The sequence below is a fragment of the Parambassis ranga genome, chromosome 10 (genome assembly GCF_900634625.1).
Source record: "Parambassis ranga chromosome 10, fParRan2.1, whole genome shotgun sequence".
NCBI classification, from domain to species: Eukaryota; Metazoa; Chordata; class Actinopteri; family Ambassidae; genus Parambassis; species Parambassis ranga.
Window position 1 is genome coordinate 15,298,415 of NC_041031.1, and position 23,443 is coordinate 15,321,857.

The window sequence follows — 23,443 nt, forward strand, 5'->3', positions numbered from 1 at the left end:
CAACTGTTCTACTGTAGTATGAAGGAGGCACATCCACCAAAACTACATACCACATGGGTCAGACCCTGTTTTTGTTCTTTGACATCCTTAAATTTCCCTTGCTCCAGCAGTCCAAGAATGTTGTTTGGGGACCTTGAATTTTTTTTTTTGCCATGAACTAAAATCTTTGTGTACATAAAGACTTCGGGCTTTTAGATCATAGCTTTGATTAAAAAGCTTAGAGATTGTAACAGGCTCCATAAACCGTCCTGCATTATTCACCGGGTCTCTCAGAGCTGCCTGCTTTTAGCTTCCATGCATTATTCATCTAGGAAACATGAGACTCTTTGCACAAGTCACAAATGACTTGCTATGTTTAAAGAGTGGTTACTTGAGGAGTAGCTTTATGGTGCAGACTCTTAGGAGAGCTGTGTGTGATATTTATGGAAGAATAAAAGGTTTGTTCTATTCATAACCAGAAACTTGCCTACACTCAGACCTCCACCCTGTCATAGTTGCTGCTTGAACACATTACTGTGTCTACTCCAGGTCCTGCTGCATGTTAGAGGGCTCATCATCCTCTGTAACAATAGGATAGAACGGTGCCTTAGGGTTAAGATTTAGAATTTTTAATTTTCTCACAGTCAACTAAGAAAGCTTGTCCTTACCTCGGCCTCGACAATCAGTCTGCCCCGCCTGGGCCACTTTGTGAAAATATTTCTCTGGAAGATTTACTAACAATGCCCTTTTCACAAATGAAATTTGTACTGTAAATATATCTAAAAGTGTACTGAGATGATACAGACTGTTATAAAACAATAAAGACTTGCAAGAATATCTCTGTCACCATTTTAATTCTTCATCGCTTTGTTTTAATTTTTTTTGCTTTGAAGTTCACTCAAAGTTTTGCATACATGAGCCATATATATATATTTCGACCTTAATCTCAAAAGATTTTAGTTTTAATTCACTCTCCACATTTCTGAAATTCTCTTAAACCATTCCAACAATCAGAGATGTAATAGATTATTAATCAAAGCTGGTATTGAGTATGAGCAGCAGCAGCAGCAGGAGGAGGCACTTATAAAGCATTTTATTCCAGTAAGGCACTGAAAATACGTTTGTCTACAAAGGCTGCACAGAATCCCAGATTAGATTAGACTAATAGTGCACGTCAATCCCATAAAATAACCTCTGCTGCCATGTTAGTATTCAACCCTGAAACAAGCTGTAATAATATAGATGAAAGCAGGCTGTAAGAGAAGTTTCACCAAAAGTGACTGTTTGTATACTAATTCAGGATTATATTGTTACTATTATGAGCTTCAATGTTAATGCTCAACGTTTTTTTTTCTTTCAGTTTTGGTGTAATCTCACTTTAAACATGCCGTTTACAGCTTTTTAGCACAGTCGGGGCAGTAAATGTGGTCTCCGTTGATGACAAAGCGCTTGTTGGCCAGTGAGAGGGAGCACTTCTTGCAGTTGAAGCAGTACTCATGCCAGGAGTATCCCTCGTAGTTCACCACGTTAGTTCCATGGCCAAAACCTAAACAGAAAGACAGACCGATGTCTAATCATCATTTTCTTTCTTCCAGCATCTTTTCCTATTCTACAAGTCAAACTGTTACAACTGTGCATGAAATATTCAAAAGAAAAGGAAAACATTATTTAGTATTCCTGCAAGAGATTCAACAAGATGTGGCCCCTGCACCTGTGATCGGGTTCTTGCAGCCGTGGCACTTCTTGGCCACATCAGTCTTGTAGCAGTCCACGCAGTAGATGCTGTCCTCGTGGGAAGTGAAGCGAGTTCCTGCCAGAGGTTTGTGGCAAGTTTTGCACACGAAACACTCAGAGTGCCAGGGCTGGTCCTGGTAGCTGATCCCTCCAGAGGTGATGGCCTTAAAAGAGAGAGAGGGAGAGAGAATATCATCCTCAGTGTAGCATGAATACCACAGGGTATCAAACAGATGGTCACATATCTGATGATACGATGGGTGTTTGTACCTGCTTGCAGTGGAAGCATTTCTTGGAAAACTTCTTGTCATGGCAGGGAGCGCAGTAGATGTCATCACCCTTGGTCAGGAAGCTCTGCGTGCGGATCGGCTGCTTGCATTCAAAGCAGGTGAAGCACTCCTCGTGCCACACCTTGTTCTTGTACTCCACATTCTGGGATCCTAAAAACAGAACAGAAACAATTTGGACAGAAAGTTATTCAGCCTCTTCATATAAGGTATTATGTTGTCTCAAATCTCATCCAGGTCATAGTCATGTCCAAGAGTTTAAATCGAGGCAAGTGGACGTTTCGCCACATCCCTGAGTGGCTTCTGAAGAACTGAAGGAAAAAAATCCAGAGTCCTCAATTTAAACTCTTGGACATAAATCTCCTTTTACAGTTTTTTTTTTTTATCCCCATCATTCAAAGTAAGAAGCGGGGGTCAGTATGATAACAAACCCACCTGGCATGACCACCTTATAGCAGCCCTGACACCGGTTGCCATCCTCCCTGGAGCCACACTTGCCACACATTATCTTGCCATCATCCCGAGCACTGAAGGGCTCACTGGCCAGCGGCTTGTAGCACTTGGCACAGCGGAAGCAGTCCTCATGCCAGTAACGGTTCTTATGATGCAGCTCCTGTGAGAGAGAGGGAGAAAGAAAAAAAAGAGAAGGAGACTGTGGGGTGAGCAGAGGTGCCCTTTACTAAGCCCTCACGCAGACCTCATTAAAGTGGAGTTTGTTTACTCATCATGTGGATCAATGCTCGGGGCCAGAATGCAAAACAAGCCCATGTGGCGAGCATTAAAGTAGAGATGAAGTGAACTGGGATGTGGCGAGCCATGAAGCAGTTAGAGGACTTGATGGTGGAAGTGCATTATAAAGTATTTAAGCCCCATCAGTAGTAATGACACATCTTTTCACATGTTTAACTGCCTGTGACTGAGTGGTGAGAGTAGCTTGGAGATTCCAAGCTAAAGCCTGAGAGCACTCAACAATACATATCATCATTAACATAAGCACTACTTATGCTCTAATTTATTTTAATAACCTTCTTAGAAAGTGTCCAGAATCACAATATGATAGTGTAGTCTGTCATTGTAAATGATGAATGTGCACCATCTGTGTCACCTTGGAGTCGGCACCAATGGGACGTCTGCACTCTGCGCAGGTGTTGGCACAGAGTTTATCGAAGCACTTGGTGCACACGTGCTTCTCATCCTTCTTCACATACTTCTTCCCGTGCAGGTTGTCGCGGCAGTAGTAGCAGTCAAACCGGTCGGTCATGGTGGAGGTGAGATAACTCCTGGGACCTGTGAGAAACACAGAAGATGCAGAGGTGTGTTCCCTTCGAAGACCAGATGGGGACAGTGTTGCCTTTTCTGAGTCAAAAAATGAACAATGAAAAGTCCAACTGAGCAAAAATGAATTCATGATTTAAACAGTATGAAGTTAAAGCTCAGAGCAAAGGGACAAAAGAGCAGAATAAGATCAGAAGTTGAACAAATTCCACAACAATCATGAATGGACTTTGGTGAATGGTGTTCCATTATCCAGCCTCTAATCCCTTAAATATGTGTGGAAGTTAGATTAGAGGATGTGTTCATTCTTTTCATGTTAAGAAACTGTAAAACTAACAGCAGCATACCGAAGTGATGAGAGAGGTGTGAGTGAGGTAAAAAAGCAGCTCGCAGACGGCTGTCTGTTGGCCTGCAGGCTTTTTATCAAGTGCTCCCTGGAAAGCTTAGGTCATATTTTTAGACTCTTTGGCTAAACCTCAAACCCCCTCGAACAAAACTCTCTCCCGAGTCCATCCCACCACTCACACTCTCTCTCTCTCTCTCTCTCTCTCCCATCTGTAGGTCATTTTATTAGATATTAGTATAAACAATTCCTCATTCATCAACATTCTTGCGTCTCAGGCCGGAGGGAGCCGTTTCCTGGAACGACCGTGTGTTGGGTGGAGTGTGGACACTCACAGGATAAACTGCTCAACAGTGTGTGAACTTAGATTGATTTATTCAGTGCAACAGGCATCATTAGAATCTATTCAGTAGCAATGGAGGAAACAATGGGAGGAATGGCATTTTGTCCTAGTAACCATAGGAACAAAAAAATATTTATGAAAGAGGACTACTGCTATTTAAGTGGGATGTGGTTAACAGCCATGTGAAAGAGATGAGCCTCCCGGAGCGCGGTATGTGCCCCCGGTGTGTGTGTGTATGTGTGTGTGGATGGATAGATGGTTTGCTATCCACAGCTGTGCTTCAGGGATAAAGACCAGACCGAGCCCATGCTCCATCTATACTCCCCACCCTAGTGGCCTTTCACGGTAAAACCCACCCGGTCCACAGTTAACATTGTCAAATCACACACACACACAGTGCTTATTAGTAAGTCCAGAGATCTATTTTCAGACTCTCTTGACCTTCCAGAGGGGACAACTGCAGAGGGGGATGCACAGAGATGACTACTGGGACTCTGAAGCCATTGTGGCTCCAGCTGAAACATATCCAGTGCATTAGTCTTTTGTTGCACACAGAGTGACAGCTGCCCCCTGTCAAACAGGCGTGGTATGCACCGACGCTCAGCTGGGGAGGGAGAGGAGCGGACCGCAGTGGTCCCTTTGGACAGGAGAAAGGTCACAGCAAGAGCAGCTTGAGAGGTGAGTCAAAGACAGATAGAGGATCAAACACAGCCAAGAGGCATAAATCAACAGCTACATCATAGAAATGTCCGGTCCTCAGCCTCCGAGGACAACAGCACTCATGAAAGATGGCCTCGTTGTCATCATCCGGCTGTAGAGGAAAAATCCTAGAATAGATTGATCGTACGCCTTGCGCTCATGCGCTCCACATATCAGACAATATACGACAAGATTTTGTTGTGATAAGAATATTTAAGAATATAAGACATCTCAATGTTTAGGTGGGATACAACATTCTTACAAAGCCCTGAAGCTGCTTCTGTAGATGAGTAAGGGTTAAATTTCAGTGCTTCATGCTTACAAGCAGCAATTTGTGTCCCAAATCCACTCAGACCACAGCCATTGTTGAGCTGAATGTATTTTTTAGCAGACCATATGTATACATATTAATGACCCCTCTGCAAGAACTAGCAGCCCACAATATGATCACTCAGGCCTCAACAAAAGACATCATTCTCATTAATAATGCAGGACTTTAACTTAGACTTTAGTTAGTTAACTAAAGTCGCGCTTCCTTACTCACTCAGTTAACTCATTAGTCAGTTAACTGAGTGAGTAAGGAAGCGCGACATTTTAAAAGACTGATCAATTCTCTATTTTAGACTTTAACACTTTACATTTTGCTTGGAACTATGCAGAAGTTAACATCAGTAAAAGCTGACGTGACCTTTGAACTTATGTTATGCTGTTGATAAAGTTTAAATGAAGCTTAAAAAAATCATTTTCTGATAAACAACAGTATTTTTTTATCAGAATCAAACAGCTCTAGCACCTAGATTTGATTAATTAAAAGACATCATGCAGCATTCATCTGGCTGTTTGGGCGAGTCACGCATCAACCAAGGATTAAACAACTTTTTCAGTTGGTAAAAAAACTTCCAATTTTTTTTTTTAAATGAATGACCTGAAAAGGAATTTATTCTCATGTTAAACTTTTTCTTTTTAACTTTTTCCTTTGTATTATTATTTTTATTTTCTGTCAACTCACTGGCTTTTCATTTTACAAAGAATTACATCGACACACTATACATAACATCCATTTTTTTTTACCTGAGTGTCTGTAGAAAGTCATGTTTGCTTCCAGTCAGGCAGAACAACACAAGAACAGTAGCATCCACAGAGGGTCAAACCCACAGACCAAACGCCTTGTTAGGTGATGGACAGCCTGTATATACCCCTCTGTGACCCAAACATACACACACCCCCTGACCCCACATCCAAATCCAACCTTCACCCCTCCTGTCCTTTTTAGGGTATGCATTAGAGAACAAACCCTTAATCCGCAGAGAGGATTGATGCAGAGATACAGATTGGATTCCACTGCTGTAACATCAGAAGGTAAAAAAAAAGCAAACACAGTCTGAGAGTTTTGACTGATGTCCACGAGGGACAACAGATACTCCCACTGCCCTGACATAAAATGTTTTGTCAGACAGTTCAGAAGATGTCGAGATGACATGTTGGATCCCTTAATATCATAACTCAGGGGGAGGACTCTCAAGAGGAGCTAGTTGTACGGTAGTTGTTGACTGAGGTGAGGAAAGACAGAGAGGGGTGGAGTGTTACTTAAGACTCACTACATCTGAGTGTGTGAGTCCGAGTAGAAATATTTTAATGAAAGAAAAAAAATGCAGTCTCTGTTATCATGTGGATGATAAGAGCAAATATTAACATCTGTTCCTCATGAAAATCACCACATTTGATTGATATTGCACAAAATATGACTTTATGTTAACTGACATATGGTTGTATTGCCTGACATCACCTGATCATGGGACTGATACAGCTGCAGAGGTCTGAGTTAGGAAGGTGGAGATGGTGGTGTAAACTTCCACTCTAGGGTTTGGTTCCCCTGACACCACCAGCTGTTTTAGTTAGGTTTCATTTTTCATGGATTTGGCATTTTAAAGGGAAAACTACCAGTTAAGGTTGGCCATTAAAAACAGGGTAAGAGATTAAGTAAAGATCATCTTAAAATGCACAGATTCATAACATTTAACGTCTTTTACGAGGAAAACGCTCCGGTTACACGGTCACCCTTTACGGCTGCCATCGTGGTGAGTCCCCGCCCCCTGTCAGCTGGAGAAATACACTCATATGTCCCATTCTCATGTTGTCCTGGTGAACTGGGCTGCATTATTTATGATTTATTTTAAATAAAAAGGAGGATTTTTCTTTTACATGAACATGATTTTCAGCACTTTGAATGGCTGCAGAAATTTTGGATGATGATGATGTCATCATTTTCAGAGCTATTAGAGTTAATCTAAATTATACTACTAGCACTACAAACACCAAACGACACAGATCAACAAGTTATCATGACCACCATCATTGGTATCTACTCAGCAGCCTTTCAGTCTGATTTGACTCCACCAACCTATCTTGTGTGTCTGTGTGTTCCTGCTTTGCTCTTTAAAGGGCATCTGGTTGTAATTACAGATTTAATTTGGACCATTACCATAGAACACAACTGGGTGTTTGTCCCTTTTTATGATCTGTCACCTAATTATTCTGAACTCACAAAGAGTAATTATTGAGCAGGGAGGCGCCATGACTTCCAGCCAACAAAGATCTCCTGAGCAGATGATCTGCTCTGTATTACTTCAGGAAATCTCTTCTTCCTGCTCAATTTACTTGCTTAAATTAGGATTGTTCGAATACTTTAATCTCTAACCACCCCCTGTTCTCTCCCCTCCTCCTCATCACGTTATCTTCATCATGCTGCATTTCTTTCTGGTTTTGCTCTTTGCAGGATTTCATAAGGGCGTTCATACAGTATGAGGGAGGCCAAAAACAAAGGTGGTAATCAGAATATATTACAATACAATCAAATTCTTAAAAACAATAAATTGCATGAATTTTATTAGGTCTGCTTATTCATTCAAACTAGGGGACTTTTTTTGGCATGCTCGCTGGCCTCCCTCTGTGCAGCATTGCAGAGTTATGTTGCAATTTGGCTGCAATGTTTGTATTTTAAAAAGGGAACAAACAACTCCAAACAGAACAAACTGTTTTCATCTTTTTGTTCACACTGGTTTAGATGATAGATTAAACTCCATTCAGGGACAGTTGGCCTGATAAATAATAAAGCTGGAATGCAGTGCCCACCTCTCCACCTGCCATCTGCAAAGCCCCACTTTTGAGAGAATATAAATATCTCCTGATCCTCTGGAACAATAAACAAAGCTATAAATATATTTTTTTCCAAATAAGAAATCCTGGTTAAAAACAACCAGACACTGTTATGTCCTCTTTCACTTGGTGTGTTTAACCCATCTATCTTGTGTAAGTCTCTGCACACTTCAGCCACCACCTCTGTAAGTAAGAAACAGGAAATCCTCCTCTAACACATTCTGTTGTTCTGCTGTTACCAGTGGCAACGCAAAGACGTCTGTATACATGTCAGAGCTTGTTTCTCAACATGACCTCTTGCCCTGGACATCCACGGGTCTCAGTCACCCTCCAAATCCGGTTAGTGTGCAGACAGAGCAGTGACACACTGGGCCATGCTATCTCTATCAGGGAAAGAGTGACTCACCGATCACACTCACAGAAAAACACAAGGCACGCTGCTCGTTTGTTCACACTCAGAGCCGAGCGGACATAAGGTCAGGGTGCCGCTGCAAGACCCAGACACGCTGAGGTCAAACATGTGTGTGCACAAAAAGGCCAAAAGGGGAGCTCCATCAACACACTCACACGCCTGTCCAATCCAAGAGGAGCGTTGCTAACAAACACATATTCACATGCAGAAGCTCGTTCAGATAAAGCTTTCACTGTAAGTCAGCTCTGCTCTGTCTCACATGACTCAGGGTGGAGAACAAAAGAAATCCAGTCCATGGATTTAAAGTGAATTTGAATCAGTTAAAATGTTTTAACCAGCATTCCTCATTTGTATTAAAATGGCTCTCTCTATTGACTGGTTTCAATATAGCCTTATAGCTGGCTTTGTTGCCACTTTATTACATGATGCATGATACAAATGTATGTTTTATCCATCAGTAAATACACTACTACAACAAACAACTGTTTACTAGCCTGCCGAGCTGTCCTCTCTTTTTCTAATCTAGAATTAGTCTGGTCTGGGACGCAGAATAAACTACCTCTGGACATATTTAACCAACCAGACAGCAACGACATGAGTGCACAACAGTTGTTGAACAATTACCGGTAAATGTAAAATCTCTGGAGTCAAAGTGAGACACAGCTAAAGTTGTTTGGCACCATGCGGTTTACAGCAGGCCAAAAAAAATGCACCATCAAGTTAACTGACTTGGTTGCATTCTGTCTTCATTGAGGAATGAGGAATGAGGACGGAACATGGTGACTCTATGTTAAGCTTAGGGAATTTTAACATCATACATCATCATAATTCTGTGCATAAAGCACAGTGAGGTGGTTTGAATGAAGCCATGACAGTAAAACATGTAACCTCTTCTGTTCCTTTCTTACTTCAGCTGCAGCTTATGAGCATTTCTGTGACTGCAGCAGGTGGAAAGGGAACGACCAGCAGTCCATCCATCCACAGAGAGGACAATCTACACAGCTCACACAGGCAAACAAGCAGCATTGCCTATTTAGGAGTCTAGGCTGCATGCTGAGAGCACTGCTTCATGTGTTCCATCAGCTTGGTCATCTGCACTCACTCAGCACGCCCCCCCCCCCTCTCTCTCTCTCTCTCTCTCTCTCTCTTTTCCATTTAACATGATAAAACTGTTTCCTCAACAACAGCATGACTCTATTTAAATAAAGTGCTGGCACCAAAGCATCAGCAGTCATTGCGGATGTCCTGCTGCTGGCTCTGATGTACCACATCTCCATTTCAGACTAATATAAATTATACACAACTTACAAGTCTTTTAAGAATAAATCATCTGTTATCACTTTTGTGTGGATATTACATTTTAAAATCTTAAATTAAACATTTGTGTTACAGGCTTAAATGTGATTTATAAATCACTTTGACCCTGTGGCGTATGAGGGTTTTTATGGGATTCAAAGGATGGTGAAGTCATACTGCAGCCACAAGGAGGTCCAGTGTTGGCAGAGAAAGAGCCTAACCTCCAGGTCTCTGTAATGACATCATGCATTTGGTTTGGCAGCTTCCCAAACCAGAAGGGTGGAGATGCTGAGGTAGCTGATGTGCTTCAACTGCTTAAAGGCACACATCTAAGGTCAAAAAGCGACACAACAAAAAAGACCTGCATCTGGTGTTTGTAATGGAGTGAATGGGTGACAGCCAGAGGAGTATATACAGTTTATAATAGAGCCAGACACCTCACACATTAACTCATGTCTACACCTCTCTGCGTAAGGGTACATTACATAATATAGCAGGTTATAATAAAGTGTCCATGTTTTATAACAATGGAAAGACAGAGAAAGACAAAGAAAAGGTCCCTTCTTTCATCTTTTGTCCTTACAAGTGTTTAAAAATAAGATAATCATAATCATCATGCACTGACACTGGCCAATTAAAAAGCAAATACAAGTTCAAACTTTAATCTAATTTGAATAGCTGTATGCTGGTGCGCCAAACAAAAGCGCGTCACCTGTTGCGCATTCACACTATGGCTTCTTTAAAAAAAAAACTCAGGTGAATAGACATATACAATGTTTACACGCGTTTTGACCAAATTCACCTAAATGAGGTCGGAAGTGTGCGTCCGATAAGAAAACTGGCGCAATTACGCATTCCACATGACATGCTGTTAAACGGACCAAACAACATCCTGATCATGAACTTCTTCTGCCGCGCTCGCTGTTTAATATAACTTCATATGAACTGAGCAGCTGCACGGTAATCCCGGTTAAACACAGCTGTAGGTTTGGACTCACCTCAGCAAAGCCTTACAGATGAGCTCCTTTGACTCCACACCAGCAGCAGTGTGTCCGGTGGGTTTGGCCGAGAGGTAAGAATCCTGTGGAGGCTGCGCAGCTTTAAAAGACAGAGGGAGCAAGAAAAAAAATGCAGGACATGAGCCAAACCTCTGTAAGCTCTCATAAACAATGACCTCAACCAGGAATTTACAAGCTCTCTTAGTAAAGTTCTCATTGGCTCTGCACCAGAGGCGATGTGCGAAAAATAAGTCATAATTTCTCTGCATCAACGAGAGCTGAGAGTTAACAGCTTGTGTCATGAGCAGAAAATCTCCCATTAAAATATGATTTGTCGTCATAAAGCTTCTGCTGTTTACATACATTGGACTGTCTTGTTAACTTTACACAGTTTTGTCCCACTTCTGTGCTGGCCTCGCTCTTCTCCTTCTTTGGTAATGAATAGAGGAATTACATCAAGATGACTCATTCTGAACCCAAAGTAAATACTGCAGGCTGCCCTCAAACTTAATCCACTACAACTAAGTGTTGCTTTTATATAACAGATGGCAGCTTTTATATCAGCTGTGTCGTTCAGACCTACCAAGTATTTGCATCATCTTTGAACCCCATCCAAAGTGTGCCCATAAACATTTAATGTAAGCCAAACAGAACATGAGCGATGATCCATTTGTTTGTACAGTCAGCTGCTGACGCTACAGGAGGATTTTCAGGTCAGAAGGTCACCTCCGACACAGATGTGTTTAAGGCTGTCATGGTTTCTCAAACTTTTCCTGCATGTATCATCACATCATATAATGTAAACACACAGCTGCACTGTTGGTGTAGTCGAGCATCATCATGGCTGCACGCTGCACAGGGTTAAGGCAGGACAGTGCATCATTTCACTGAACAAACAGGAAGCCCATAACACAATAGATGCATTTAAACAAACAAGCTCCACAGAACAACATGTCACCATATGAATTTGTCATCAGAAATCACACATATCAACAGCTGTAGTAGTATTTGGGTTTAAATGCAGAGACAGAGATGGACTCCAGCCTGAGCTGAGTGGCACTTTAAAATGACTATTTCCTCTCTGGAACTCCACTACACAGACATTCTTTAGCTGTCTGGAGGGAGTTGTGTCCATATTAGGAACATGTTACCTGATATCTGGCACCAATCGACCCTCATGGGAATTAAAAGCCATCATGGCAGCATATGGGCCAGATTTCACAATCACACGGCAGACCTGTGGATACATGACAGTGACATAACATGGGTAAAAAAACTTCACTTCACATTATAGCTTACATGCGAAATGAAAGATGTGATTTTAGATAGTAGAAATATGTAAAATACATTTATTCTTAGAAAAGAATCAGGAGGAATCACAACAACGATGTCACACAGTGATGGAAACTATAAGCATCGTGATCATGTTAATACTTTATACTATACATCACTAAATGTGATGTGGAGATTTTGGATCATTATGAAATTAATGAATGAGTTATGGACCTTTTTGTAAACCATGTTTACCAAAAACAGTGTTGGTCTGTATGTTTTTTCTGTTATACAGAGCACTGTATGTTGGAGCAATTTTGTATGACTCACTCAAGTTGTGCATGATTAAGGCTTCTTGAGTGACAGATGTCACAGTCTATGATACAAATAAATTCCTTCTGGTCACTATGAACTTTGATATTCAATGACCAAAATTAATCCAGTTTATTTGTAAGCACAAATGGACTTTTGTACACAAAAATTGAGAAAGTTGTTGCACTGGTGGTGAAGGAGCTCACAAGAAAGTACTGTACTGTGTATCATCTTATGACCCTCACTTAGGAACAGGATCTACATTACTTTCATTTTGTGCATTAATCTCCTCAGGCTCAGGCAGCCTCAGCCTGAAGCCACATTTATTAATAAAATTACGAACTTTTTCTTCAGCATTATAAGCGTTATCCTTCTTCCGATTTATGCAACTGGAATAAAATCACCTCTGGCACTAATCTCCTTTCGTGTTTCTTGTGGAGCAGATGACATCCGGAGATCATCATTCTTACACAGAGCCAGACATCCAATAAATCTGTAAAAGATGAGGCAATCACAGCGAAGGCTTTAATCAAAAGCACAGGCTTCTGTTTATTGATCGCTGCACGCACACAAACAGGTGAGAGTATATTTACACAGATGTAAACAGTCAGTACCTGTAACAATGACGAAACGAGAGAACACAAGGTCTCTCACACACACACACACACACATTCACACAGAGAATTTGCAGTATAAAGATAGAGTGGGCTGTCTGAGTACACAGAGCACAGCAGGCCTCTTTGGTCAGCTACTTCAGACAAGATTTTCAATGATCAAAGCTTATCACAAGTCACCATTCAGAGAAGAGAGACAGAACACGTACTGGCAGAGCAGTAGGCAAACACCACAACCTATTTTATCGCTTCACATTATTTAATGTGTCAGTTAAAGAACAGTGGCACACAATTCTGCTTGTAAATATTTTACTTTTTTTCAGAGGAGGATGAATGATTCATGCTCTGTAGAGGTCATGGCATTCAAACAGCATACATACATACAAAGTACCTGAATGGTCAAGTGACAGGATGGAGCGATGCTGGGGAAGGATTTTAACCCCTTCTTTACAGAGTATATAAGTTCATCTTTCCCCTCAACCTTTCAAAACATAACACTAAATAATATAAAAGCAGCTGTTAGATAAAACAATAAAAATGACATTCTGTACAGATGAGTGCAAAATTCCTCAGCTTTTTACTTCATTATATCCCTTCTTCAAAACAAAAGCCACAAAAAACACATAAAAGTATCAAAATGGTGAAAATAATAAATCATATTGTAGAAAATGTGGTGTCATGCCGAATGCCTGATTAAAAAAAAGAGAGACATTAATTTAGGAGTTCCTGCACAGCAGAAGATAACCATGGAAGGAAGAGCAATATGTAAAAGTCTGCTGTTCCTTCCACATCTGTATCATTCCCAACACATGATCATTCACACAGGCTCGACTGTCCACTGCTCTCTCTGTATTCTCTGACATCATCATCATCATCTTCATCATACGCTTGCATCCATTACGCATTCGCACGGTTTCTTTTCTTTCTTTTTTTTTCCTTCTTTGGATCAACTAAGAGGCCGAAACACACAAAACTGTTGTGTTCAGCTAAGTCACCAAATGTTTACTGGCTTCAATCAACATCAACACAGTGTTGCCACGGCGACGTCTTATCAACGCTTCCTGTTAAACCCGCATTAACAGCTGCTGTACTGCGCACCCAAAGGAGTTCACAAAAAAGCTTCCGTTTCTTCCTGTGCATGCACCAGAATAGCCTCTCCAGCATACACTGATATACTGAGATAAGTTAAATGTAACACATCCAGCCATGAGTATGTATTCTTATAAACCACCAAGATCCTTCCACAGCAGAGAAAAAAACAGCTAAAGTTGCTTCATTCTGGCAGTTCTCATAATGATGAACAGCCAATGTACCAACACACACACACACAATAGCTCATATCACAGCTGGATAAATCAGAACAATAATCAGGTAGTAGGATTATTTTTTAACACTCACTGTATAACATCTATGGTGATTAATCGCTCAGTTGATCAGCAAAAATAAAAAAATGTGATTGGCATTATTCGCTACTGTCTGACATTTAAAGACCAATAGGAGCCAGCAGAGTAATGAATGATAGAAATAATCAGGGGCTGCAGCCGTCCTGAAGTCAGATACCATCGGATTTCTGGTTTGCCTCACTTGAATCACTTGTGTGCCTACTAACAGCATATTTTAGTGTCAAATTCAGGTATATATATATATATATATATATATACACACACACATATATATATATATGTGTGTGTGTGTGTTTTTATTTAATGCGAAAAATACCATAGTCATTAGAAAATGTTTGCACAAATGGATATGAAAAATGTGATTCAGCTTAAAGCACTTAAGCTCTGCTGCAACAACAGAATACAAAACACTTTTAAGGTCGTCTGCATTTAGTTTTCATAAAATGTGGAAATGCAGGAGTGAAATGGCACGAAGCGTTCTCACTTTAACTCTAAACAACAGCCCTTCATTCTCCTGCGAGCGACATCAGCATCTAAAATAAGGTGTAAAGTCTCTCTCTATGTCACAGTCAAAGGTCATTGGGAGAGATCCACAACTTTCACTGCCAGGTTACACTGCATCAGTGGCATCACATTGTTACACACTATTTACAGGCTAATAGCACAAACTGACGGCCCAAACACCCACTGAGCATATTGCTACCTTATAGACAGAGGTGTCTGCTTTGATTTTTTTTTAAGTATATGTATTTTTTCTTTTTTAACAAAGAAGAACTGAATGACCACCAATTCTGAAACAGCTCTGCTGCTCCAGAGCTGTTTCAGAATTGAATTGCCATACTTAAAACTACAATTCCCAGGCACTTGATTGTAACCAAATGTACAGTAAAGTTGTCCACTGGGTCAGCTTGCCTCTGGTGCACAGAGAGAAGGCAGCAACATTCAAGGTCAGGACCCAAAACAAAACAAAACAAAAGCCCTCTCATACGAAGAAAACAACAAGCATCCTCGGCATGCAAATCAAAGTTATAGTACTCTTGGGATATACTGTACATTGACAAATCAGCTAGTGGTTGCATTAACACACTGACACATGCTGCTAGACCTCTGTGCAATGCTACAGTAAGGTGACTATAACACGAGCTGAATTCAAAGTAGAACTGACTTATGACTGAATGCCAAACAAACCCTGCGAATAAATACTTTATAGCAGAGAGATGTGGAAATGAGCAGATAGAGAATGAGGTAGAGACAGTGATTCAATATAAGAGGAAGTGAGAAAACGTGAAGAAAAAAAGGCAAGAGGAATGTGGAAAAGTGCGGAAAAAACAAACAAAGACGGAGTGTCGGGTGGTTGTTCAATGGCTCGGACAGTTGTTTGTGTTTAAATCACTCTCTTTCTTTTTTTTATATCTGCAAGCGGTGGTGGGGATCTGTGAATGGCGGCTCTGAGTCGTCCATGGGCAGCACCAGTCGCGTGCCCCTCATCACCAGCTCGTGATCTCCATACCCTAACTCTCTGTCCAAATCGTCAAAAGAAGCAGCACCGGCAAAACCTGGACCACTGCTAGTGTGTGCTCCTGTGCCGTCTGTACTGACTGTAATGTCGCCGTAGGTCAGGTTGATATCGCCGTCGGTCAGGATGAGCTCGGAGTCATCATCCTGCAGCTGACCCTCATTCTGCAGGGGAGAGGAAAGATGTTCTGCTTATTATTGTTTCCCGATACATGTCTGACATTATCATCAGGTTATAAATGTGCCTTTGTGCTTCATGACTCATCTAAACAACTTTTTTTTTTCCATAACTTAACACTGGATAAAAACCACTTGAACACAGCTGGGTCAAAAACAGCTCATGTATGAAGCAGCATCTGACCTCATAGGCTTGAGGGCTGGTGAGGAAGCGAGCAATGGGTCCGCAGCAGGGAGGAAGCGTGGCTGTGAGTGGGGGCCCGCTGTGAGTCAGGATGGGCTTCAGGTAGCTGGAGAGGGGGCTTGAGTCAAGGACATTATTGTTTTGTAGGAAATGAACAGATAAAAAAGACCCTGTTAAATGCAAGGTGAAGGCAAACTTAATGACGTTCATACTTGAGAGCCAACAGAAATAATTTGCAATCATATCTATAAGCATGGCTCCCTCTGCTGCCTGCTGATGTGAACTAAAGTAGTCACCACTCAACTAAAATGTGACCATAAAATTTAAAAAAAATTAAAAATCACAAAGGATACTTGTGGTCGAAGTTGTACCAAATTCTGAATAGCCAGGCACTTTCCTGTTTGGTGGTTCTTCTTTCTGAGCCGTCAGTGATACTCATCTGGACAAAGACACATTATATTGCTTATTTTTACACTAATTATATTAGTGTAGACAATGATTTCTAAGCACCACACTTACAGAGTTATCTTGATCAGAGTCCACTCCCACTCTGTTACAGGAAGAAGAAAAAAATGCATGTAAATCACCTGCAGTTATAAAGCCTTGGAGCATAACAGTGCTGTGAAGCATGTGAAGTTCCTGAGCAGCACATTTCCACGAAAAAAGGCAGGACGACAAATAAATGTGTACAAAAGCCCTAAAGGATAAACCAGAACAGGCTAAAGGTTACTGCATCTTCAATAAAACTGGAGGACAGGATAGGATTAGAGGGTAATCTACCTGACCTTATCTGAAGATCATGTGCCAAATCTCATTAACAGCTGCTAACTGCTAACCCAATTTGTCTGGAGAATAGATCTGATGGGGTGAAGAGAGGATACCGTATGTGCTGGCAGGACAGCATCTGGGTGGTGCCACCTCCGCAAATCCAAACAGTGAAAAAGACCACGAGCAGAGTGGTGGAAAACATCATCTGACGGGCATATGTGGCAGTATCCCTGATGGAGAGGGCGAAGGTCATCGCACCTCGCAGGCCTGAAAAAAAGCACAGACAACATTGTACACAAATGAGGTCATCGCTGTTTGGAAGCATGTGTTGTTTATCTTTAAATCTATTTACAGTGAGTTGCAGTACACACAGGGTCAACATCCTCACACTAACCTGCAAACATCATCATATGTTGGAAGTTGGATCTGATCTTGTTGCGTCGTCCCAGATTAAGAAGGAATGACAGGGGGTAGATGTTAGCGGCTCTTCCCAGAAACACTGCGATCTGGGTGGGAGTGAGGTTAAGGAGAGAAACACAACTAAAAGCACAAACACCTCCTTACCTATACTGCCCTCATGTAATCAATTACTACTGTTTACATCTCAGATCTTTCATATTTACCTCCATATTCCTACACTGATGTCAACATGGCCATCAAGAAAAGGGTTAACAGGCTCTGTTAGAAGTGTAGGGTAGGGTAGGTTTATGTGCAAAAGATACAAAAGCTCCAACAATGAACATCAGGTTAAAGATGTGGTTCTGGAAGGTGAACAGGGTCAGACCCATGTAGGAGAAAATGAAGTTCTCAGCCAGGAAATTCAACAGTTCAAACAGCTGCAAGACAAGAGGAGGAAGTGTGAGTTTCAACCCATTTTAAAATGAAGCCATAAACACAAGTGGGTACAGAGAGGGTACGAGTGAGCAGCGGTGTGGGTGCGGTCAGGGTCTCACCTGTTTGGTCCTGTTCTGAGACTCAGGGGACAGGTTGTTGTAGGTGTAATGAGCCTGAGTGATCCCACAAAAGAGCACAGCCACCACACCTGTGACACAGCGGACAGAGGCCGACACAAGGAAGAGCGACGGTCAATAAACGTTGGCAACATGATGCATTAACAATAAAGTTAAACATGTCTAGCTTTCTTATGAACTCTCTGAGCTAATGCTAAATGATAACACAGGCGGACCACATGTTCTCCAGCTGTGGACACAATTATAAATAAAGTTAGCGTTGAAAATAAACGTAGATCTTTTTTAATTCCATACTAATATATCACAGTACCCTGTTACGGCTGTGTATGTGTATCTGTGTGTGCGTTTACCTGTGAAGCCACATGCTTCAGCCAGCAGGAATGTGCTCCATGACATGAGGAAGAACAGAGCTGTCTCCAACAGCTGGAAATCTCTCAGCTTGGTGAACTTGGTCACGTACAGACAGCAGCAGTCAAGGGCTGTAACAAGATACTCAGATGCTGCTAGTGTAAATCAAGTCTATCTGGGTGGACCAAACTAAATGAATTCATAAACAGATTAGGTAAAAGATATGAGAGCAGTGACGACTCCGGTGGCCACTCCCAGAGCGAAGGAGCCGCTGAAAACTCCCAGAAAAATCCCAAAAGATTTCAGCATGGCAGTGACCTCGAAGGTGTGGCTGTTGTCTCCCTGTGGCTGGTACGCTACTATTGACCTGATGCAATAAGAAAAGAAACATTAATAGGAAACTGTGTACAAAGTCAACAGAGATATTAACAGTGGTTCAGCCTGCATACAGAAATGTGATGTTTCTTTGAATACTATGACTGAAAACAGCCACCTTATCAGGGAGATACTGTATTTCAGTACATACTGTATCTGCACATTCCAACTCTACACTGCTCTCTTTGTGTGTGAAAGAATGTCAGGCAAGTCTGAAAGAGACGAGGTTCACAGCAAAAAAACTCGTAAAAAAAGTGAGCCGATAAAGAGAAGTGACAGCCAAAGAGTGTCAGACTTTGTGTCACCGTGTGGTGAATAAAATCAGACTAAAAAGAACAGGAGCATATTTCCCATCATACCTGAGTCAAACAGGTTTGGAAAATAATTTCATTTCTAGATTTTAAACTGATGTCTGGGCTAAAAAGAGGTCTTAAAAAACTTACAGTCATTTTGGGATATATAAGAAAACTACTTAAACAGTGTGTCAGTGTGACTGTGAAATCTGTTTTGTGCCCCCATCCCATACACACACACACACACACACTGAACAAATCACCACAACATTTTGTCCTTCAGCATTCTGCTTTGGCTCAAAGTATCCTCACAATTACCATGAATACATTCTGTCGTGGTTGACTCACAACAACATCACAAACTGTTAACCCCAAAGTAATGCAAAAATAAATGAATAAATAATGAAATGTTCTGCATCTCCGGCTGAATAAACCAGAATATAAAAACAAATGGTCGGTGATTTGTAATGTTTGTCCCAAGGCACCGCAAAGGCACACACAATGCCATGCTCTACTTAGTACACCCGTTCAACGGGCCGGTCTGAGTCTCTCCGCAGGGCCCGGCCCCTCCCCTCGGCCTGCTATTAAAACTTACAATTCTGTGGAGGTCATGGCGGCCCCAGATTGAGGAAAGGTAAAACTGCGTTAGTGACCACTTCACATTAACATTAACATGAAGGTTAAAAAAAACGTTTGTTAGACATTCACAGCAGCGTGCTAGGAAAACAAGTAAAGTCACATCTTTAGGACAAAGGTAGATTTAGGTTTTCAGTATGAACATGAAGGCAGATTACTCACGAGGACAAAACCACGGCCACGGCATCGTTGAGCACGCTCTCTCCAAACAGCAAGGCATACAGATCCACATCCACCTGCAGCTCGTTGAAGATAGCCAGAACCGTCACTGTGAAGCAAAGACAAACAATTCCTTTTCTTAATCCTCTCTATAGTGACACAAACAACATCACACAGTGGAACTGCCAAAAAGACAATGAAATACATACATGATTTAATTAACACATATATCAGCCTATACATCCAAATGATATGCACCTTAACTATAAGCTGTGACTATAGGTTACTATAGGTCAGGTTTGGTGTTGCATAGTTTGCCTTATTCCAACAGTCAGGAACAAAATATACTTTCGACAAAAAAAGAGGAAAGACTGTCTCTAAAGGATATATTATACATCCCTCCAAAACTGTACTGACATCAAAAACATACAATATAAATTTGCAGAAAATCTTTCCTTTGTTCATTAAATTACTCCTGCTCTTTCTAAGCTCTTCCCTTTTAACCACACCTTTGTTTCAGTTTCCCCACCTGTGGATCACTTCTCCATCTCAGTTTGACTTTCTATTCCAGCAAAACAATAGTCACTCTCATATTGCGTATCCTCAAAGATCTCTGTGCTCTTTTAAGTAAAATGTGCACAACAAGCCTTCATGAGATAAAAGTGAATCCAGTTTCTGATTAACATAAAACATTTGCATAATGTACCAGGATCTGTGGCAGACACGATGGCTCCAAAGAACAGACAATCAGTGAAGAAGAAGTCTCCACCCAGCTGTCCCACCTGTTTCATTAGCGTGACACAGCCGTACATCAGCAACCTGATGGAGGAAAGGCAGCAAGTTATCTTCATCCTCATAAACAGCAGTGACGTTAACAGACACCTATCAATACTGCTCTAGCATTAAAATGTGCTTCCAACAAACTGAATGTTCTTACCCAATAACAAAGCAGGAAATAACTGTCCCCAGAAAGGCATAGGCCAGGATGGATCCCATGTTACGAAAAAAATGACTCTGGAACACAAAACAATAACAGAACTTTATTCAACATGGACGACGGCATTTACTGGGAGTTAAACACATGTTTAAAGAATTCACTGACCCTTTTTAAGCTGTAGCCAGCATGAAAGATGATCGGTGGTAGGAGAATATTGAAGAACACTTCAGGGTCAAAGGTCACCTAAGTCACAAAAACACAGCACAATGTAGCAGTTCTGAAACAAACTGCACTGTCTACATGACGCAGCATAACTGGATAAAGTAATTAATTAATTAAAAACAAATGACACATCTGGGACATCATCGAGCTGCTTCTAGGACAATCAACAAAAGGTTGCTGTAATAATAAAATGACAAGATGGAATAAAAGGGGGGGAAGAGCCAAACGTGTTCAGGCTGACTCCATTTTTAGATGGAAATCTAGATCAGTGATACATTCACATTATATGTGTCTGTTTTAATAAGTTGGGTTGGGCTCACTTCATAACGGCTGATCACCAACCACAAATGTACAATGCTGTGACTTAAACAGTGTATTCTGTGTGAGGTTTTGTTAACTTGTTGCTTGCTTTGATGTTTAGTTTCCCTCTACACTATAGCTCCTGCAAAGAGCAGACTCAGCACACAGCTCACATGCATTCCTTCATTCCTCATTAAAGGTCTTAAACAATGACAAACTGATTCGTACCTTGCGCAGCATCTCGTTGTCTTGCACATCGCCCACTGCATTGGCATTGATCTCTCCTTTTAACGTGTACTCGTAGAATTTGCCACTGAGGTTGACCAGCAAAGTGGCAGGGCTGGCATTAACGAGGCAGCTCAGCGTGACGTTGCTAACATCCCGGGGGACGTGGATGCCATAGCGCAAAATCACACCAACAATTACACCTGGAAGGAAAAAACAAAACAGGCGAAATGATAGAAAGATTGTTCTGGTTCACTAGGACTATTCTGTGGCCCAAATTAGATCCACAATAAGACTCTGGGTGGCCTCTGACCATTTTCTTAGTCGCAGTGTGAATTTGTGTGTGTTTATACAAACAATTATTTAATATTTCCCCTTGGTCCTTTCTTGGGAAGATAGATTTCTGTACGTTGGCACACATCTGTTCTGCTGATATGACGGATATGATATGGATTTGTTCCACAGAAGAGGCAAGTGCGGACCCGTAAATATTTAAACGTACACAATTTATCAGAAAATATGACAAGTTATCTTAAAGAGAAGTGAATTCTGGGCCCTGTAATGCTTATGCATGATATTGTGTTTATTAGCTGGCTGTGTTAACTAATTAACCAGTACAATTCCTGATTTAATTCACACCTTTGTTCTGCTTGATATTTTAGCAGAGTATTTGCTACAGACTTGAAACTCATTAAAAGATTAAACAGCCTACATGCAGCAATGTAGCAGTATTTTCTCACTTTATAGCTGTACAAAGTCTCCTGACTGCCTCCTCTGAGATGTAAAATTATTTTATAACTAACATGCCAGGAAGAAAACACAGTAAACGTAAACGCTCTTGATACACTTCATCTTGTTAGGGAAAGACCTGTAGATAGTAGGCCAGAGAAAGAGGGAACAGCCACTCATCAAATAATCCTTGGGGGGAAAAAACAAGCAGTGTAGGGAAGTGAATTTCTGGGCTTTTTTTTTTTTACATGCTTCACTACTTTTCTCCAGGGCCCCAAACTGCTCAGCTGTTTAGACCAAGCAGGGTGCAGAGGAGGCGTTTACTGATCCTGTTACTTTACAGCATCGACCTAGAGCAGCCTGCTGCTTACGTGTAATAAAATGCGCACCCACATGCTGATATAAAGAAAGGTGTTGACATGAAATCATATCAAATCTATTGATCAGCAGAAAATCACAATGATGGCACTGATGACGTCTCTCAGTCACGCTGAAGCATCTCACCATAAATCATCGCCAGCCCGGTTTCGTGCAGAAACCTGAAGCGCCGGTGTTTGAACAGCCAGATGGTTAAGATGGTGAGGGTGAGGAGCAAGATGAAGATCAGCAGGTCTGCGCTGTCCTGCCGGTGGCTCTCCTCAGCCCTTTTCTCTGTAACGATGTTCTCCATGGCACTGTCCTCCTCCTGAGGTGATGATGCTCGGCAAACACTGATGCACACAGAGAGGCTCACTAGCATGAGCCACCACAGCGTCCTCGTTGCCCTCCAGGCACTGTTGACAGTTACTCTAAACACCATTTCGGCTTCTCGGTGGTCAAATGTTGCACTGTTGTGGGAGACAGAAGCAAACTTTGTCCAAATATAATTCACGAACAGGGCGGAGTAGACATCAGAAAGACGACAGCAACACAGAAACCGATTCCAACCCGGAAGTGAAAAGTATTTTTCCCTGAAAGTGTAAAATTATTTCGCAGTAAAAGCACCATAGTGGTTTACTTCGCCTCAAATACATAAGTATCAGTGTAAACCGCGATGCAACTTGAGAATTAACAAGATAAATATTTGTCGTTTCCCAGGATTATTTTCAAAGCTCGTGTTGCTTCCAACCGGGGACTTTTATTATGAAAAGTCAAACTTTTACCATGCTGAAGAGGAAATGAGACCTTCTTTTTCATATTCATAATAAAATACTGTTTTAGTCAGATTAATTTGCTTTTTATACAAGATTATAAATTACTGATTAATAAACGTATTATTATTTTGGTAAATAAGGCTCATTTATTGGATTTTTTTTACCAGTCATTTAAACTGTTTGGTGTGGCTATAAAACAGCATTAATTTTCTTTTTTATATATTTTTCCAGATGATTGAATTTGCTTCATTTATTTTATTTTCTTTCATGTGTGTCATGTGACGTGAAGATATATAAACGTTCGTCGGAAATGTGTGTTTTTTCAGCAACTAAATCTAATATGAATGA

The 23,443-nt window shown here is 41.2% G+C and overlaps 2 protein-coding genes across 4 annotated transcripts; both read right to left on the bottom strand.

The window, feature by feature from the left end:
* Positions 1-822: 822 nt before the first annotated feature.
* On the bottom strand, positions 823-10,956 carry fhl1a (four and a half LIM domains 1a). 3 transcript variants are annotated; one of them, XM_028415958.1, is made up of 7 exons: positions 10,886-10,956; positions 10,523-10,622; positions 3,106-3,287; positions 2,436-2,613; positions 1,984-2,153; positions 1,691-1,877; positions 823-1,525 (listed from the first exon to the last, which is right to left on the bottom strand). In XM_028415958.1, exons 3-7 carry the CDS (start codon positions 3,259-3,261, stop codon positions 1,371-1,373), a joined length of 846 nt encoding a protein of 281 aa, XP_028271759.1. In that variant the 5' UTR covers positions 3,262-3,287; positions 10,523-10,622; positions 10,886-10,956; the 3' UTR covers positions 823-1,370. The 3 variants fall into 3 exon arrangements, with proteins under 3 accessions (XP_028271759.1, XP_028271760.1, XP_028271758.1); XM_028415959.1 differs by lacking the exon at positions 10,886-10,956 and having other exon boundaries at positions 10,523-10,646; XM_028415957.1 differs by lacking the exons at positions 10,523-10,622; positions 10,886-10,956 and adding an exon at positions 5,732-5,866.
* Positions 10,957-12,630: 1,674 nt separating this feature from the next.
* Positions 12,631-22,877, bottom strand: slc9a6a (solute carrier family 9 member A6a). The gene is made up of 16 exons (XM_028416593.1): positions 22,467-22,877; positions 21,237-21,436; positions 20,652-20,729; positions 20,487-20,563; positions 20,256-20,368; positions 19,553-19,658; positions 18,312-18,453; positions 18,089-18,194; positions 17,721-17,809; positions 17,490-17,603; positions 17,162-17,273; positions 16,881-17,034; positions 16,519-16,549; positions 16,353-16,438; positions 16,000-16,105; positions 12,631-15,803 (listed from the first exon to the last, which is right to left on the bottom strand). The coding sequence occupies exons 1-16, from the start codon at positions 22,759-22,761 to the stop codon at positions 15,531-15,533; spliced, it is 2,082 nt and encodes a 693-aa protein (XP_028272394.1). The 5' UTR covers positions 22,762-22,877; the 3' UTR covers positions 12,631-15,530.
* Positions 22,878-23,443: the final 566 nt, after the last annotated feature.

Excerpts from the sequence above, each read along its gene's own strand:
- fhl1a (XM_028415957.1), bottom strand. The coding sequence starts at position 5,753 with ATGACTTTCTACAGACACTCAG. Across the intron at positions 2,614-3,105 it reads CCATTGGTGCCGACTCCAAG|GAGCTGCATCATAAGAACCG; the intron begins GTGACACAGATG and ends TCTCTCTCACAG. Across the intron at positions 1,526-1,690 it reads CTGCAAGAACCCGATCACAG|GTTTTGGCCATGGAACTAAC; the intron begins GTGCAGGGGCCA and ends CTTTCTGTTTAG.
- slc9a6a (XM_028416593.1), bottom strand. The coding sequence starts at position 22,761 with ATGGTGTTTAGAGTAACTGTCAACAGTGCCTGGAGGGCAACGAGGACG. Across the intron at positions 18,195-18,311 it reads CCGGAGTCGTCACTGCTCTC|GTGACCAAGTTCACCAAGCT; the intron begins ATATCTTTTACC and ends TGCTGTCTGTAC. Across the intron at positions 17,274-17,489 it reads TGTTCATTGTTGGAGCTTTT|ATCGCAGTGTTTCTGGGAAG; the intron begins GTATCTTTTGCA and ends ACTCCCACCCAG.